The sequence below is a fragment of the Salmo salar genome, chromosome ssa10 (assembly GCF_905237065.1).
Source record: "Salmo salar chromosome ssa10, Ssal_v3.1, whole genome shotgun sequence".
In the NCBI taxonomy this organism is placed as follows: Eukaryota; Metazoa; Chordata; class Actinopteri; order Salmoniformes; family Salmonidae; genus Salmo; species Salmo salar.
In genome coordinates this window covers 78119829-78139498 of record NC_059451.1, presented here as the reverse complement: position 1 = coordinate 78139498, position 19670 = coordinate 78119829, and the positions used below count along the sequence as shown (strand labels likewise).

General features: G+C 44.3%; 1 protein-coding gene across 9 annotated transcripts in view; it reads left to right on the top strand.

The window, feature by feature from the left end:
• ptprz1a (protein tyrosine phosphatase receptor type Z1a) overlaps nt 1–19019 on the top strand; it is a 75642-nt gene extending 56623 nt beyond the window's left edge. For 3 of the 9 annotated variants that reach the window (XM_014124570.2, XM_045688111.1, XM_014124573.2), the window contains 20 exons: nt 1952–1992; nt 2157–4206; nt 6862–7000; nt 8754–8845; nt 9095–9180; nt 9910–9930; nt 10123–10219; nt 10308–10390; nt 10539–10673; nt 10783–10917; nt 11152–11315; nt 11712–11847; nt 12088–12234; nt 13100–13193; nt 15896–15972; nt 16237–16365; nt 16470–16622; nt 17175–17317; nt 17844–17979; nt 18092–19019. In XM_014124570.2, coding sequence (XP_013980045.1) covers nt 1952–1992; nt 2157–4206; nt 6862–7000; nt 8754–8845; nt 9095–9180; nt 9910–9930; nt 10123–10219; nt 10308–10390; nt 10539–10673; nt 10783–10917; nt 11152–11315; nt 11712–11847; nt 12088–12234; nt 13100–13193; nt 15896–15972; nt 16237–16365; nt 16470–16622; nt 17175–17317; nt 17844–17979; nt 18092–18235 — 4202 coding nt within the window. In that variant the 3' untranslated portion in view covers nt 18236–19019. The remainder of the gene's footprint in view (nt 1–1951; nt 1993–2156; nt 4207–6861; nt 7001–8753; nt 8846–9094; nt 9181–9909; nt 9931–10122; nt 10220–10307; nt 10391–10538; nt 10674–10782; nt 10918–11151; nt 11316–11711; nt 11848–12087; nt 12235–13099; nt 13194–15895; nt 15973–16236; nt 16366–16469; nt 16623–17174; nt 17318–17843; nt 17980–18091) is intronic. The other 6 variants (XM_014124572.2, XM_014124574.2, XM_014124575.2 and 3 more) reach the window with 6 other exon arrangements.
• Nucleotides 19020–19670: the final 651 nt, after the last annotated feature.

The following is a 19670-nucleotide window of genomic DNA, read 5'->3' as shown; positions in this document are numbered from 1 at the left end:
GTACCGGTACAGAGTCAATGTGCTGGGGCACCGGTTAGTCGAGGTAATTGAGATATAATTAATTAATATAATTATTAGAGTTATTAAAGTGACTATGCATAGATAACAAGAGAGAGTAGCAGCGGCGTAAAAAGGAGAGGGGAGTGGGTGGGGGGGGTGAAAATAGTCTGGGTAGCCATTTGATTAAATGTTCAGGAGTCTTATGGCTTGGGGGTAGAAGCTGTTTAGAAGCCTCTTGGACCTAGACTTGGTCCAAGCAGAGAGAACAGTCTATGACTAGGGTGGCTGGAGTCTTTGACAATTTTCAGGGCCTTCCTCTGACACAGCCTGGTATAGAGGTCCTGGATTGCAGGAAGCTTGGCCCAAGGGATGTACTGGGCCGTGCACACTACCCTCTATAGTGCCTTGCGGTCGTGGGCCAAGCAGTTGCCATACAAGGCAGTGATGCAACCTGTCAGGATGCTCTCGATGGTGTAGCTGTATAACCTTTTGAGGATCTGAGGACCCATGCCAAATCTTTTCAGTCTCCTGAGGGAGAATAGGTTTTGTCGTGCCCTCTTCACGACTGTCTTGGTGTGCTTGGACCATGTTAGTTTGTTGCGAGTTTGTTGTGGATGCCAAGGAAGCTCTCAACCTGCTCCACTACAGCCCTGTCGATGAGAATGGGGCCGTGCTCGGTCCTCCTTTTCCTGTAGTCCACAATCATCTCTTTGTCTTGATCACGTTGAGGGAGAGGTTGTTGTCCTGGCACCACACAGTCGGGTCTCTGACCTCCCTATAGGCTGTCTCGTCGTTGTCGGTGATCAGCCCTACCACTTGTGTCATCGGCAAACTTAATGATGGTGTTGGAGTCATCCCTGACCGTGCAGTCATGAGTGAACAGGTATTACAGGAAGGGACTGAGCACGCACCCCTGAGGGGCCCCCGTGTTGAAGATCAGCGTGGCGGATGTGTTGTTACCTACCCTTACCACCTGAGGGCGGCCCGTCAGGAAGTCCAGGATCCAGTTGCAGAGGGAGGTTTAGTCCCAGGGTCATTAGATTAGTGATGAGCTTTGAGGGCACTATGGTGTTGAACGCTGAGCTGTAGTCAATGAATAGCATTCTTACATAGGTGTTCCTTTTGTCCAGGTGTGAAAGGGCAGTGTGGAGTGCAATAGAGATTGCATCATCTGTGGATCTGTTTGGGCGGTATGCAAATTGGAGTGGGTCTAGGGTTTATGGGATGATGGTGTTGATGTGAGCCATGACCAGCCTTTCAAAGCCCTTCATGGCTACAGACGTGAGTGCTACAGGTCGGTAGTCATTTAGGCAGGTTACCTTAGTGTTCTTGGGCATAGTGATTATGGTGGTCTGCTTGAAACATGTTGGTATTACAGACTCAGACAGGGAGAGGTTGAAAATGTCAGTGAAGACACTTGCCAGTTGGTCAGCGCATGCTCGAAGTACACGTCCTGGTAATCCGTCTGGCCCTGCGGCCTTGTGAATGTTGACCTGTTTGAAGGTCTTACTCACATCGGCTGCGGAGAGCGTGATCACACAGTCGTCCGGAACAGCTGATGCTCTCATGCACCGTAAACGCTGCATATGTCGGCTCAATCGGAAATTACCTTTCAATTTATATCACGGAATCTGTAATGCTTCAGCTTTACAGATTGATTAGAGCCCTAAATTGAAGGCCAGAAGAAAAACAATCACACAAATCAATGTCTAGGCTGTTATCTTCCTAACTTGTCAGACTGTTGACCATAATATGTTGAGATATATCAAGTATCAGTCATAGTTATTTATTTGTATGAACATACTTACAATAACCCAGTGAGCTCAAGACGGTGAAAAGGCATATTTAAAAAATACATTTAAAAAAAAACATTTTTTACCTCCCAAAATCTTATTTTGCTATTTATTGTTAACAAAATGTTTCTAACACTCTCATCTGTGATTATTTTCAGAGGACACCCCTGATCCAGATTCTACTGGATTTGCAGAGGAAGTAAGTATAATATAACATACATTTTACTTATTTCATAATGCAATGTGGTGATAGTCTGTAGCGCACTGCAAGAAAAAAACATTCATTTAAACATAGGACAACGAGTAGTGTCTCATAACAAGGCATCAGTATATGTGGTGTGTGACTGTGTATTTCCCCACCAGGAGGACTATGGACCCCGGGTTGAACCGGGTGAAGACCAGGACAATGACATGGACTGGACCACCCCAAGCTCTACGAGGATCAGGCCCAAAACAACCACTGGCCTACCAAGCCTCCCCTTGCCTGGTATCAGAACAACCACCCCTTCTGTCCAGAGGAGAACCACCCCTCCAGGGTCTCCTTTCAAGACCACTCAGCCCAACCGATCCCATACGTCCACGGAGCCAAGTGTAAGGTACCACACCACGACCAGAGCTCCAGCAGAGGGGGCCGTCTCACCAGGCAGCAGAGGGAGCGGGAGTACCCAGAAGTATACCACAACAGCGACCATGCTGCTGTCTCGCACTGATGACATCACCACTTCCTCAACCAGAAAGGAGAAGGGCAGAGGGCTGGTGCGCCCTGTGACCGTCCCAAGCGGCAAAGACAGCGGTGTTTCCATGGCCATCCCTCTCCCGGAAAGCTGGACCGTGGCCACTTCTTCCCCCTCCCTCTTTCAGGGGGTACCACCACAGCCTACAAGTCCCAGCATGCCCTTGTTTTCGTCCACTGCCTCCTCCTTCGGCAGCGTTCTCTCGCAGACCACGCAGCCGGTGTTCAACGGTGAGATCCTCCCCTCCACCCTTCCTGTGTGTGACACGTCGACCCCTGGTTATCCCGGCTCCACCCCTAGCAACGCCCCCACCGCCTGCCTGCATGCCCCTCCTTCGTCTAGACCTGTGTCGTCTGTGACCCCTCCTGCTCGGGACTCCCCGCATGCTGCTACAGCACTGTTGTCTAGTGGTGACTCATTCCTCGCTCCCTCCTCCCCCTCCTCCCCCACCCTGTCTCTCCTCCCTCACCCCTCACACACCCTGTCTGGTTGGGAGACCGTAGTCTCTCGTGGTGTTGGCGATGAAGGCGATGATGATAGTGGTGATGGCGATGTGTTGTCTGGTTCTTCGTCCATGGCCTCGGGTGACCCCGCACTATTTAGTGACACTCCCCCCCTTCAAACTCTCCCTGACTCGCCCGTCGAGCAGGACCTGTCTGAGCTAGCCTCTAGACCGCTCCCTGCAGGCTCTCTCTCCCTGCAGCCTTCTCTTCTCCTCTCTAGTGACTTCTCTCTGTCCGGGGCCACCCCGGGAATCACTGACTATGTCTATGGCAGGCTGGGGGACTCTAGTTATGCTACGGGCGGTGTAATAGAGTCTTCTCTGTCGGGGGTTGTTGATGGTGGCGGAGGGTTCACGGTAGCTAGCAATGGTGTGGAGTCGTTGTGTACCTGCTCTCTGGATGGCACCTCGTCCTCTTCCTGGTTGCATGCCTCTCCTCACCTCCCCACGTCTGACTGGGGGGCGGCTAGCCTAGCGCTCTACTCCTCCGGTAGCGACTTAGACCATCTCATCCATTCATCTCTGGCGGGCTCCACCAACCCGTCTGTAGGTCAGCCTCTCTTCTCTTCCTCCTCCTCTCCTCATGTTCCGCCTCATCCTCCTCTCTCCGGTTCCCATGGTGACCTGCACATTTCTGTTACAGCCACGCCGTCCCGCTCCAAGGACCGCTGGGTCTCGGCCCTCCGAACCTCCGCCCCCTCCTCCTCTTCCTCCCCCACGGCCTCCCCCGTCACCCCCACCCTCACCCCTGACCTGCAGACGGTAGACAGTAATGCGTCTGGCTCGACCCTGTCGGGAGAAGCCCAGGAGGAGCTAGATGAAGAGTGGGACAGGATTCAGAGTTCAGCCTCGGCCTCGGCCTCAGGGGAGGGAATGCTCCCTTACATCCCCACCGCCCCCCCCTCATTCACCTCGGAGGTCGCCGCCTCTCCCGACAATGATGAACGCTCCTCTGCGTTTTACTTTGAGAGTGAGAGTGGCAGTGCCGTCGCCACGGAGACGGCGGGGAGCACGGCAACAATATCCGCGGTAACTGCGGCGGTGCCCTGGCCGCTAGGTGGGGAGGAGCAGAGTGGCTCGGGACAGGGCGAGAGTCCATACGACAACGAGATGTCCTCAGACTTCAGTATCCCCGAGCGCACCGAGAGAGACTCTGAGGAGGAGGAGCCAATCGCAGGTAAAACAAACATCCACAAGGGGACAACATCTCCCCGTACATCAAGGCACAGTGCTGCACCTGTTGGATTGGGGAAAACTACAGATTCCATGATGCCAATGGAACAGGAAATACTCTGGAATTTAGGAGGCACATCACCTAACACACCACCTGTCTACGATAACTAAAATCCCATAAGATGAAAGTGTGTGTGCGAGTGTTTGTGCCTGTGTGTGTGTGTTCACCATCATGGCCTTTCTTCTTTGTAGAACAAAGACATTACTTTTTTATACATTTTGATTTAGATCCAGGCCACTCTACTGTGCCAGGTTCATGTTGAAGTTCACAATCAAGTCCATAGCCATCATCATTTCAATGTTCTTTGTTACGTATTTTCTGTTATATTCATTCACATTTACTTGCACGTGCCTGTGTCTCTACTCTTTATTTGCTGTAACATCATGTGACATCCTGTAGAGGGCAGCAGATCTCTTGCAAATCCCAACTCGCACCAAAATAGATTGTTTGCCTTAGCAGACCACTGGTGGTCTAATTCCCCATTAAACAGTCAATGTAATTCACAAAACACTTGAGACAGTCTCAGGGCCCCTGTTTAGAATCTTTTCCGATTTTTGACCTCTTTAATATTCCATATCTTTGTCATCATTCAGACCCCAGACAAAACAGCTCATCGATACAAACTATCATCTGCATTTAAGTCTTTGCATTAGAAGCGGGCAGAAAACAGTTTTGCCCAATAGGTTTTTATGGTCTTCACTCATTCATACTCTTATACCTTTGCTGCATTTAGAGTCCCATATATTTAAGCCATTGCTTCAAGCTTTGAGCCATACTCATGAACTAACCTTTAGTGCATGTTAACTTTGTGAAAGCATTTGTGTTCACTTTCATCCTTATTGCCACCATTGTATAAGGTTTAGAGAGGTCGCTAGAGGTTTTGATTTGTTAGCTGAATGGGTATAAAGATGTTGAAGCAAAGGTCTAGGGTAGCGTTTCAAATTGAAGTCAACAAGTCTACGTAGTTCAAGCAGGAGCTCTGAATTAGTCGATGTATTAGAACACAAAGGTAAGTTGGACTATTCTTTAAAAGTGCAGTTTTTTTTACAAAACGACAATACATGTAGTTCAAATGCTAGAGTAGTTTGATGCTAACACGTTTCACTTGCCAAGTGTTGTCTCACCTCTATGTGAAATCACATGTTTATATTGCATTAACCTTTGCGATGTTTGTTCTTGAGTACTGAGTGCGTGTGTTGATTTACTACTGAAGTGTTCGTGAGTCAGTATGTACAATGGCAAGAAAAAGTATGTGAACCCTTTGGAATTACCTGGATATCTGCATAAATTGGTCATACAATTTGATCTGATCTTCATCTAAGTCACAACAATAGACAAACATAGTGTGCTTAAACTGGAAAGGGTTACAAAAGTATCTCTAAAGCCTTGATGTTCATCAGTCCACGGTAAGACAAATTGTCTATACATGGAGAAAGTTCAGCACTGTTGCTACACTCCCTAGGAGTGGCCGTCCTGCAAAGATGACTGCACGAGCACAGCGCAGAATGCTCAATGAGGTTAAGAAGAATCCTAGTGTCAGCTAAAGACTTACAGAAATCTCTGGAACGTGATACCATCTCTGTTGACGAGTCTACGATACGTAAAACACTAAACAAGAATGGTGTTCATGGGAGGACACCGCGGAAGAAGCCACTGCAGTCCAAAAAAAACCATTGTTGTACATCTGAAGTTCGCAAAAGAGCACCTGGATGTTGCAAAATATTCTGTGGACAGATTAAACTAAAGTTGAGTTGTTTGAAAGGAACACACAACACTATGTGTGGAGAAAGAAAAGGCACAGCACACCAACATCAAAACCTCATCCCAACTGTAAAGTATGGTGGAGGGAGCATCATGGTTTGGAGCTGCTTTGCTGCCTCAGCATCTGTAGAGCTTGATATCATCAAAGGAAAAATTCATTCCCAAGTTCATCAAGACCTTTTGTCCGCCAATTGAAGCTCAACAGAAGTTGGGTGATGAAACAGGACAACGACCCAAAACACAGTAAATCAACAACAGAATGGCTTCAATAGAAGAAAATGCACCTTCTGGAGTGGCCCAGTCAGAGTCCTGACCTCAACTTGATTGAGATGCTGTGGCAGGACCTCAGGAAAGCGGTTCACACCAGACAGCCAAAGAATATTGCTGTACTGAAACAGTTTCGTAAAGAGGAATGGTCCAAAATTCCTCCTGACCGTTGTGCAGGTCTGATCCACAACTACAGAAAACATTTGGTTGAGGTTATTGCTGCCAAAGGAGGGTCATCCCGTTATTAAATCCAAGGGTTCACATACTTTTTCCACCCTGCATTGTGAATTTTTACACAGTGTGTTCAATAAAGACATGAAAACGTATAATTGTTTGTGTGTTATTAGTTAAAGCACACTGTTTTTCTATTGTTGTGACTTAGATAAAGATCAGATCACATTGTATGACCAATTTACGCAGAAATCCAGGTAATTCCAAAGGGTTTCTTGCCACTGTAGAAGCTGATTGAGTGAATGATTTGTTGTGGGAGTTGTGTTATGTCTCAATAGTCAACATTAGCTCACTCCTCATCCATTGTCCCCTCCTTATCTATTCTCACCCCACTTACAGAGGCCAGTAACAGCAGCCATGAGTCCAGGGTGGGTCTGGCCAGGGATAAGGAGAGGAGGGCCGTGGTCCCTCTGGCAGTGGTCTCCACCCTCACCTTCGTGGGACTCATCATCCTGGTGGGCATCCTCATCTACTGGAGGTAAGACCAGGAGGAGCAGGTGGAGGAGGACAAGGAGGAAGAGAAGGAGGATGGTTATTATTAGATCCATAATGATTATTATTAGATCCATAATGATTGTTATTAGATCCAATTATGATGATGAATATCGTTTCCGCACTGACCCCTCTGACCCTAAGCATCATCTCTATAATCGGACAGCTAAGCTACAGAACATGAACAACAGCTTCCTTTCTGCATTGATAGGCTCCACACACACTGGCACCAGTAAGCCTCATGCCTCCCAATGGAACAGCTGTGTGGAACTGCCCCAGGGCTGATACCTGTCATATTGTTATTCATCTGTCGCCGAGGATTGGGTCTGGTTGGTCCCCAGACATTAGTTGGCACGGGTGGAGTGAAGCGGGAGGTGGCGTATGCGAAGGGTGGAGGGGGTTGACCTTAACAACCTCATATTTGTCTGTCTCACTGGGAGGCCTAATCTTCTGTGACACGAGCCCAATCTCCTTCTCACTCTCACACACTACCCCATGACACATCCAATATCTTCACTACGGTTTGATGTCTGGCTTTTCACATGAGCTTTGCTGTGTTTGGGTAGGTTCACTTACACATAACTGCCAGCATTCAGAGTTGCGCGTCTCCAGGTTTAAAGACATTTTGCCCATACTGTGAGATCATAGAAAAATACTACTTTTCACTGTGGCGGCAAACTGACCGGTCGGACAGTAAAATAACCATCTTCTGCAATCCAATCAAGGACACACTTTCAAAAATGTAAACACTTTGACTGTACATTTCTCATCCACTGGGCTGGAGACGTGACATATTGTTCATGCTTTCTGCCCTGTTATTGTATTTTCATGTTAAGCCGTAGTAATCTTGGAGCTGCTAAGGGATTAAATCTGAGAGATGTACCTCACTCAGAGTGTAGAGCGTTGAGCTTGGGGCTCGGGGTCGTCCAGTGGTTGGGGAACAGGGCCTCGGGTGGAGTAGTAGGGGGAAAGGGCCTCTGCCTCATTATGTCCGACATGAAGGCGTCGTGTCAGCGTCTTGTAAAACGAGTGGCGCGAGGCTAAATTGCGGTAATCCCTTCTGTGTCGCATCCTTGTACTTCCCCTGGTGACACGGTGTTCATTTGGCCACCCCATAGCTGTGCACTTGGGTTTAGCAAAGTGGGGACGTCTTTTAGAAACGCAAACATGTTATCTACTGGGGACGTCTCTTTGCTGGTTTTTCGTCCAGAGTAATCTGTGTGGTGATGTCCATTTTTGGTTTATCTGAACACAGGCTCATCAAAAAGAAATGCATGCGTGATCCTGTTAAAAACTTGTCAGAGATTAGAAGGATTTTTTTTTCTTCCTGTGTTACGGACAGATTACCATGTGTTCGCCAACATCTGTGGTTGTCTTCGTATCTTAAAAAACACAGCAAAAGTGTTTTTTAGGCCTTTCTTGTCTCTGAGCGTGATCTTTTTACGTCTCAAAAATATATCTACAGTTAGTCTTTTTATGATATTTTACTCAATCATAATACCAATATTATTATTGTCTTTGTCACAATTTTTTTGCACATTTTTCACCAAATGAGAACAAAGCATACAAATACCTCTTTTGCGTTAGATGAGATGGAAAAAAGCGATATATTTTTTTGGACAAAAAGTAAAAAAATCAATGTCAATAGGTCACGGAGACAAATATAAAGCTTTTTTCCATCTCATCTAATACAAGTTTATTGTTTATTAACTTATATCATCGTACATATGTTTCCACAGAAAGTGTTTCCAGACTGCCCATTTCTACATAGAGGAAAACACATCGCCCAGAGTCATATCTGTTCCACCCACACCGTTGCTTACAGCTACAGGTAACCATCCTGAGACAAGCACACTCTCACGCAACACACACACAGAGATAAAAGTGCTAACAAGCACAGAGCCATGGAGACAGTTATCCTCTCCATCTGTCCATGCGCTACATTTTCATCAAGCCTACCTCTGTCATTAACACCACCTCACTCAACATCTGCTTCTGACAAGAGTATGGCGTTTCAAATGTTCATTCTGATCAAGGACTTTTGTTGATCATCTCAATACCTTTGATCTCTGCCTTTCAGATGAACATGAAGCCCTTACGGTGAAGCAGTTTGTCAAGCACGTGACAGAGCTCCACCACACCAACGCATTCTCCCGGGAGTTTGAGGTGTGCTGTCACATTCTGTAACCTTTGCTCCCTCAGATCACAGGATATAGTTTATGACAAAAACAAAACTAGTATTTATTGGTTACGTGTTTCAAGTCAGCTGTCTACCTGTTTTTTTAGTTAATGCTGTTCTGTGTGTATCCATCTTGCGAAATTGTTACGTGACGTTTGCGATGTTACACGGTGGCTATCATTATTTTAAGGTCAGCATGCAGAAACCTTATGGGGCGGTAGGCTATGCACTGTGATGGCCATTCAAACTCACACTCTCTCTCATGCTACGTGCTACAGGCCCAGATTCCTCTGAGGAGCCATGTCTGTTGTCCTTACCATTGAGACTTACAAACGTATCATAATCTACACTGCATTCATGGATGTTGATGTTTTTCTGGCTCAAGTTAAGATAGGTTTAACTGGATATTTACCATTGCTTACCATGTTAAATCCAGCTTGGCATTTTATCCGTGCTGTGTAAATGCATACATGTGTAACTGTTGTCAATAACACAAAAATAGGTTTGTAAGTCAAAGCTAATATAAGGACATTAACATGGTACATGGAGTGAATCTGAAACCCGCTTTCGATGCCTTGTTTATTGCATGAACAGTGTCTTTAAGTTGAGATTTGCCCATAAACCGTTTTCTTGTTATTTATTTTGACTTTTTTGCTCACCTTGTGTCATGACATTACATTGCTGTGCTTTTTGCATTCTTACCCCCCCTCCATTAGATATTGAAAGAATGTTACGAGGTAAGCTGTGTCTCCCTTTTCTCTTTTGATTCGATTATTTCTGTAGTAATCGTGTGTAGATGTTTGTCACATTTCCAGCTGCCCATGTTGACGTTTTTGTCATGCATGATGACACATTTTTGTTTGGCTGCGTAGTAATGGAGGATGGTGGGATGTTAGGGGTGGAGTGATGAAGGTCATGTGTTTTTCTAGGAGGTGCAGGTGTGCACGGTGGACCTGGGAATCACCACAGATGGCTCCAACCATCCAGACAACAAGACCAAGAACCGATACATCAATATCCTGGCCTGTAAGTCAAACATGCACCTTCAAACACATGTACACACACATACATTATTGAATGCACCCAGCTTATCTCTTTCCTCCTGTACTCCTAGATGACCACAGCCGAGTAAGACTCTCAACCCAGGCTGACAAAGACGGGAAGAGTGGAGATTACATTAACGCAAACTACGTTGACGTAATCAATTTTTGTTGCATTTCTATCTGCACAATAACATCAGATGTTAGCAGTGTTATGAGGGCAAATGTCTTGTTGACGAGTCAGTAGCTAATCTGTTGTTCACTCTCTTTCTCTTTACCGTCCCCTGCCGCCCTTCCCACCTCAGGGTTTCAACAAGTCCAGGGCCTACATCGCGGCCCAGGGCCCTCTCAAGTCCAGCACCGAGGACTTCTGGAGGATGGTGTGGGAGCAGAACGTGGGCATCATCATCATGATTACCAACCTGGTGGAGAAGGGACGGGTGAGAGACCGGGGCCACGTATACGCTTATACATATTTAGTAATAGTTTATAAATAGTTTATTCATGCTTATTCATGAGTATACGAAAGTGTTTCGTTGTGTCTCTCAGAGGAAGTGTGACCAGTACTGGCCCCTGGAGAGCCAGGATGAGTACGGTGGTTTCCTGGTGACAGTGAAGAGCAGCAAGGTTCTGGCCCACTACACCGAGAGAACCTTCACCCTCAGGAACACCAAAGTCCAAAAGGTCACACAATTTACATCACATTTACTTCTCATTCACCATGAATAGTTTCACCTCTACTTCCTCACATATATTACCTACTTTGGTTGCACCTACCCTACAAATCAGTTGAAGCACTACGTCATTACAACTTTAGTTTCTGAACATTTCGTATGGAACTCACGAATCCCAAGTGTCAAAGTGACAGACAAAGTCCCATCCTGTTCACCACTTCCTGTTTCCTCCCACCAACCCCAGGGTTCACTGAAGGGGCGGATTAACGAGCGGACTGTGACACAGTACCACTACACCCAGTGGCCAGACATGGGCGTGCCTGAGTACACACTCCCTGTGCTCACCTTCGTCCAGAAGTCCTCCAAAGCCAGGACAGATGACATGGGGCCTGTCGTAGTGCACTGCAGGTAGGAAGCCATAGATTTGCAAAATGTATAGAATAGTTTTGAGGTCAATACCGTTTTTCCCCACTGAAATTACTAATTCAATTCAGTCAATTAAAAATGGCTCATCTTCTATATGTGAAGGATTGAATTTAGGAAGTCAATTTACATTCGGATTGGCATAGGAATAGAATGGACATGGTCCTCCATTAAATGCAATCTCTTAACATGCATTCTGTGGCTGCTTTCACCTAGTCCAGCTGAGAAGGTCAACAATTATTTCATAGAGAACTAGAGTGAACTCAAAATACCAGGATTCACAATCTAAAAAAGAACCTTCCTCTATCCAAGTACTTCACAATTCTCTATTGAAATGTGGCTCTTAAATGTAAACTAAATTGTGTACCTCTGTGTTTCCAGTGCGGGCGTAGGCAGGACTGGCACCTACATAGTGTTGGATAGCATGCTGAAGCAGATCAAAGAAGAGGGCACGGTCAACATCATGGGTTTCCTCAAACACATCCGCACACAGAGGAACCACCTGGTACAGACAGAGGTGAGTGCTCAGCCAGAGGGGGGGTTGCGCTTTTGGGACTTTTCCATTGGTGCCATTGCGCCAGAAAAGCTCAAATAAAGGCTTCTAAAGTATTTGAAAGAATACTTTTTGATCCCAGGTCTGATACCAGTAAGAAAACAGTGAATCTACTATGATCAGTTGTCCTGTTACCTTTCCAGAACTGTATGAATGACAACACCCAACTAAGGCTTTCAACCCCTACTTTCCCTGTGCATTCAGGAGCAGTATGTGTTCATCCACGACACCCTGGTGGAGGCCATCTTGGGCAAGGAGACGGAGGTTTCCTCCAGCCTCATCCACAGCTACGTCAATGACCTCCTGACCCCAGGGCCCTCCGGCAGGACGCAGCTGGAGAAACATTTTAAGGTAAAGACACGTGCTTATAACAGCTTACAACAAGTCATAGAGGAAGTATTTGCGTTACAGCAAAATGTACAACTGGCAAACTTTCCATAAGAACTCCAGTAGGACATGAAGGGCAGAACTAAAAGTAAAACATACATTTAAAGGGAAAATTTGTCTACGGGGTTTAAAGACAGTTTTAGTTTTTTTTCACATCAATTGTCTTTCTTTGTCCTTTGAAAAGAGCAGTTGCAACCGCTGGCACATCATGTTTAAACACTGACAGTTAATCTGGTGCCACTGAGTACGTTTACATGCACACTAGTAAATCAATATTCAACAGATTACGTCAGTAAGCCGAATATGGCATTAAACACCTTACTCTGCTTATCTTAATCGGTCACAAAAAAAAGTAAGTATACACCTATTAAAACACCTGGTTTTCTGAGCAATCTTTCAAATTATTAGGACATGTAAGCAGCTTAATCGGCGTTCCAGCGGTGTGTTTGATCTGCACGTGTGCTAGCACGAGCCGCGCGAGTGAAGCGTCCATCTTTTGCACGAGTGAAGTGAGTTCGGAAAAACTGAAAGTATGTATCTTAGAAATAATTTTCACATACAAACTTTAAATATCCGAACTCAGAATCGAATAGGCTTCCCAAAAATAACATGGTTGCTATGGTAGAACATATATTTAGATTGCCGATTTTCTGCATTTATCACAGTCCCATCAGGTAGTCTGATTTCAGATGTGTTTATGTAAACAGGATTATTTGGGAAATCGTTCTTCTTGGAAAACATGTAAATGATTAAATCAAACTATTATATTAATCTGACTATTCACAATAATCATATTGTGTGCATGTAACCGTAGTCAATGTGATTACAGCTGGTATCCCAGTCCAATGCCAAACAGTGTGACTACTCGGCAGCCCTGAAAGAGTGCAACAGAGAGAAGAACAGAAACTCCTCTTTAATACCCGGTGAGTTCCAGACAAGTTTGTTCATACTTCGCCAGAGGCAGATGAACGTGTGGACACTATTTTTATGTTTTTGCGTCCAGTATGAAGGAAGTTAGAGGTAGTTTCGTGAGCCAATGCTAACTAGCATTAGCGCGAAACTACCTCAAACTTCCTTCATACTGGACGCAGAAACATAAAATGTCTAATCCCTTTAACCTGTTGAGGACAGACGTTCCGCTAGCGGAACCCCGTTCCGCCTGTGGAACCCCTAGCCAACAGCCAATGGCATCGCACGGCGCGAAATACAAAACCAACTAAAATACCACAATTCAATTTTCTCAAACAATCAACTATTTTACACCATTTTAAAGATAAGACTCTTGTTAATCTACCGTAATTTCCGGACTATTAAGCGCACCTGAATATAAGCCGCACCCACTGAATTAAAAAATATATATTATTTTGAACATAAATAAGCCGCACATGTCTATAAGCCGCAGGTGCCTACCGGTACATTGAAACAAATTAACTTTACACAGGCTTTAATGAAACACGGCTTGTAACAAAAATAAATAGGCTTTAACGAAGCACGGCTTGTAACAAAAATAAATAGGCTTTAACGAAGCACGGCTTGTAACAAAAATAAATAGGCTTTAACGAAACACAGCTTGTAACAAAAATAAATAGGCTTTAACGAAACACGGCTTGTAACAAAAATAAATAGGCTTTAACGAAACACGGCTTCTAACAAAAATAAATAGGCTTTAACGAAACACGGCTTGTAACAAAAAATAAAAAATTTGCAGTAAACAGTAGCCTACCAAGAAAGTCGTTGGTCACTATCTTCCTCCTCCTGTGCACTGAAACCATCTCCTTCTGTGTCGGAGTTGAATAGCCTCAGAATTGCTTCATCCGATATTGGATCGTTTTCATTGTCGCTCTCGTCACTTTCATCCAGAGGCAAATCCCCCGCTGAGCCCTCTTCAACACGCAGCAGGCCAGCCTTTCGAAACCCGTTGATGATAGCGGATTTATTGACAATGCTCCACGCTGTCAGGACCCACAAATTTGAAAGCGGGAAAAATACATATATTAGCCGTGTCATTGTTTAAGCCGCGAAGTTCAAAGCGTGGGAAAAGAGTTGCGGCTTATAGTCTGGAATTTACGGTAACCACATTGTCCGATTTCAAAAAGGCTTTACAGCAAAAGCAAAACATTAGATTATGTTAGGAGAGTACATAGACACAAATAATCACACAGCCATTTTCCAAGCAAGCATATATGTCACATAAACCCAAACCACAGCTAAATGCAGCACTAACCTTTGATGATCTTCATCAGATGACACTCCTAGGAGATTATGTTATACAATACATGCATGTTTTGTTCAATCAAGTTCATATTTATATAAAAAAACAGCTTTTTACATTAGCATGTGATGTTCAGAACTAGCATACCCACCGAAAACTTCCGGTGAATTTACTAAATTGTTTATGACAAAATACATAACAATTATTTTAAGAATTATAGATACAGAACTCCTTTATGCAATCGCTATGTCCGATTTTAATATAGCTTTTCGGCGAAAGCACATTTTGCAATATTCTGAGTACTCGGCTCACTAAACTCAGAATTACTATTAGAAAATTTTGATTACCTTTGCTGTTCTTCGTCAGAATGCACTCCCAGGACTTCTACCAAATGTTGTTTTGGTTCCAAATAATCCATAGTTATATCCAAATACCGCCGTTTTGTTCGTGCGTTCAGGTCACTATCCGAAGGGTAACGTGCGAGCGCATTTCATGACAAAAAAATTCTAAATATTCCATTACCGTACTTAGAAGCATGTCAAACGCTGTTTAAAATCTATTTTTATGCTATTTTTCTCGTAAAATAGCGATAATATTCCAACCAGGCAACGTTGTATTCATTCAAAGGCTGAAAGAAAAAAATGGAGTAGTCTCGTGACCGCGCATCTCCAGTGTCACTGTACCCAGGCTGACCACTTACAAATTCTCCTGCTGTTCTTCGCCCAGAGACAGCAGACACCCCATTCCACTTTCTGGCGGCTTTAGAGAGCCAATGGAAGCCTTAGAAAATGTCACGTTACAGCACAGATGCTGTATTTTCGATAGAGATGCAACAGAAGGACAACAAATTGTCAGACAGGGCACTTCCTGTATGGAATCTTCTCAGGTTTTGGCCTGCCATATGAGTTCTGTTATACTCACAGACACCATTGAAACAGTTTTAGAAACTTCAGAGTGTTTTCTATCCAAATCTACTAATTATATGCATATTCTAGTTTCTGGGCAGGAGTAGTAACCAGATTAAATCGGGTACGTTTTTTATCCGGCCGTGAAAATACTGCCCTCTATCCCAAAGAAGTTAACAGTGTGTAGACAATGAGACCTCACCCGCCCTCAACATTGTCACTTTCAAATGAACATTTAGCAAAATTCCCCACACTTGGACCCCTCAACAAAAACTGTTATAAAAAAATTGGGGAAAAAAGTTATTTGAAAGCATAAACCTTTGGAACGGTTTTACTCTTGTTTGGTGTAAGCAAATGTGTGTGACAAAATTACTTTAGGTTGATAAGCAGTCATTATGGTTAAGTAATACTGCTTTAATAAAGCTAATCATTGTAATATTAATATTATACAAAATGACCTTATCTATACCTAATAAGGAAGTTTAACATTGTGTGGCTTTGTCTCCAGTTGAAAGGTCACGGGTGTGTCTGTCTACGGTGGTGGGAGAAACTACATCAGATTACATCAACGCCTCATACCTCACGGTAAGAACCCAACCATTGTACATAAAGGATGCAGCAGTGGAGGCTGCTAACGGGAGGACTGCTCATAATAATGGCTGGAATGGAGTGAATGGAATGGTATCAAACGTATGGTTTTTATGTGTTTGATACCATTCACTCCAGTCCAGTCATAACACTCCATTCCAGCCATCATTTTCAGTAAATTCCACTTTTGGTTACCTGTCTAAATTGTCTGAATGTTTATACCACCTGTCTAAATTTTCTACCACCGGTTGTGTTCCTCAGGGGTACCGGCAGAGCACTGAGTTCATCGTGACCCAGAACCCACTGGCCTGCACGGTGACAGACTTCTGGAGGATGATCTGGGATCACAACGCTCAGGTCATCGTCACACTGCCGGGAACACCAAGCCTGGTGGGTATCTATCTGTCCTCCTGGACACAAAACTGCTGATGTATGCAGGCAGCCATTTTGTGCCTCAAATAGGAAGTCCTTATCACATCTTTCTGTGTTTTCAGGCAGAGGGGGAGGAGCCGTACGTGTACTGGCCCCGCAAGGAGCAGCCAATCAGCTGTGAGGCGTTCACAGTGACCCTGCGGAGCGAGAACCATGTGTGTCTGGCCAACGAGGACATGCTGGTGGTGCAGGACTATGTCCTGGAGGCTACACAGGTGAGCTGAGGGAGATCAGTAAGACCAGGGAGTTCAGCTTGATAAGATAAGAGATCAGTCACAATAGCATGATCAGCTACTTAGAATAGACTAACTACATTGAAGAGGAGGATCAGCCCAAAAAGAAAAGCCTCATAGAAAAGACCAGTCGCTATGGGCCAGTCGTTATGGACCAGTTGCTAGTGCTCAGCAAATGTTATCACTGTGTCTATACCCCAAAAACATTTAACCACTGTTTATTGTTACACAGAGGGAATATATAGCAACATGAGTATTCCATTTAGGAGTTGTTCTGCTCATATTTCTCTGGATCTTGGCCCATGGTGAAACCAAATGAAGGGTGGAAATGGAATTCAATACACATTCCCCACACATCAACGGAGCACAGCTGTTATTTTTCACACAGTTTTCACTCAACCATCTGTACGTCCAATCACTGGACCACTTTCAACACACATACACACAGGCACACACACACACTCTCTCTCTTTCTCGCACTGTCTCTCTATCTCTCACTCTGTCTTATTGTGTTATTGTCCCCCTCTGGGCCAGGATGACTATGTTCTGGAGGTGAGGCACTACCGGACACCTCGCTGGCCCAACCCAGACAGTCCCATCAGCAGCACCTTTGAGCTGCTCAGCCTGGTGAGGGAGGAAAGCTCCTCCAAGGAGGGCCCCATGGTTGTCCATGACGAGTAAGACCTATTGATTATTTATCTGTGAAATAAGGTAATGATGTCCACTCTAAACCTTTTTCAAGACCTGGAATCAATGGAATAGTCCCAAAAGTCAAAATCTCACCCATCTGGAACCAGGCAAGCTCAATACCCCTGAATCTCTCTTTTCCTTCTATTTTTTATTTTGGCCACTGGTAATAGATTCAAGACGATCCACTCTGACCTAAGAGGATAAGAAGATATGTCCATATTTCCAATACTCTTAAAATTTCTTGGAACTGAAACCTGCACTGATCCAGGCCTATTGAGACAATCCTGTCTTAATACTCTTGTATGGTGCTCAATCCTTGGTTTTAACCACAGATAATACTGTAAAGGTTCAGTAAATACTTACAAACTGGAGCATAGAGCACTAATCCTGTAACATTTCCCAAATATGTCTTGGAATTAGCCCAAAGTATCAAAAGCTGGCTTAGCCCCTGGCTAATATGACCAGAGATTTTCAGTTTTATAGGCACTTCATGGCGCTGGTCTGATTTTGCAGGGTTGGCGGTGTTACTGCGGGAACCTTCTGTGCCCTGTCTACTCTGGTGTGCCAACTAGAGTTGGAGAGCTCTGTGGACGTGTACCAGGTGGCCAAGATGATCAACCTCATGAGGCCCGGGACCTTCACTGATGTTGTTAGTCAATCTGAATCACTGTCTGATTGTACCTGAGTGATGCACATTAGCCATTTTGTGTTAAAACATTCTCCCTTCAACAGCACAGTTTCTCTATTTCTTTCTCATTCAGGAGCAGTACCAGTTCCTGTACAAAGCCATGCTGAGCCTGGTTGGCACACAGGAGGACGAGAGGACGCTCCAGTCCTCTGACAACAACGGAACAGTCCCAGGGGGCCCTGTCAGCACAGCCGAGAGCCTTGAGTCCCTGGTGTAACTATGGCAACGGGGCCCCTAACTTGCCAGTATGGACTCTTGCCTGTCTCACTGTGTTCAGTTTTTAAAGACAGCAGCTTTGCCTTTTTCCCCTCCTTTTATTCTCCTCTTCTGTTCTCCGTCGTTGAATGGCAGTTTCCGGACCGCTGGACATGATACCGCACGACCCTGTAATGTGTGCCTTTGTATATTCATCTTGTACTTCTAACGGCGTTCATACAATTGTAGATTAACTTTACGATGTTTTGTCGATACTGCCGTCTTGAGATGTTTGCTTAACTAACTGTTTTCCCTAAACTTTCGTATTTATTGGCAGTAAGCTATAAAAAAAGAAGGGAAAATGCAACCTTTACGTTAAACAACATTTTGTTAGCCTATTTCTTGTAGAGTCAATGCATTGAGCAACTCATTCTTCCCATCTAGACAATGTAAATACTATTTTGTTTGTAGCAACGGTGAGCTTTTGAAATCAAAAATGCACATTGGCATGAAATAATAAATCTAATATGTAAATAATATTATAGCAACCAAGACAATGGACCAAATTTCTATTTATACTTCTAGATTTTTATATTTTACTACAGTTTTTTTAGTCAATTTTCAATGTATGGCTGCATTCTAATAACTTAGTCAAAGCATTTTTTTTGTATGTTTTAATGTTATAGAAAGTGTTCTGTATTTTGTAATGGACTAAATATGAATCTTGGGGTACTGACACGTTTTAGCTGTACATGAAACTTTGCCTGATGATTAGACATAGGATTAAACAAGTGAAAGAAAACCAAGGAAGGAGCTTTTGGAGTGGTCTGTCCATTTTTTTTTAACTACTGTGAAGGTCAATCTAGACCTGTGGGTGCACAGTACATTAAAGTTAAACTGTTCCATAATTGGTGTAACTTCACATTGAATTGGATTTTAGCACTATACAGCCTAAGGCGTGGGCGGCATCATGCCCTCAGGTCAGGTGCATTGTGAATATACAGTATGTTATTAGTGCCTCAATAGAGTTCATCTGACCCCATCAAACTGTTCAGCAGATGTTTGAAATAATTATTATGCATGATCATTTCCAAGTAAGGCAGCTGGGCTAAGCCTTAACAATCAAGCCAAGGTATGAGCTGTCCTCAACAATAATGTAATCGCTCAAGAAAAATACATTACAAGGGGAAAAGTATAGCAATGAGTGAATGCATTAGCACTGTCCTTGACACTATACTATTCATAAGATGAACAGATACAAATAAACTAACTAAAATGTAAACTGAGCTTTCAACCAGATAGTTGTTAATGTTAATGGATTTTTTGACAGTATTCACCATGGGCCTGATTCCAACTTAGGAATTTATGCCTTTCCTATGCACGCCTTCCTGCGCACCTCTCAGTATTTGGTATTCAGGCTTACCTTATTCAGTTGTGTCACGCGCTCTGCAGGTGTG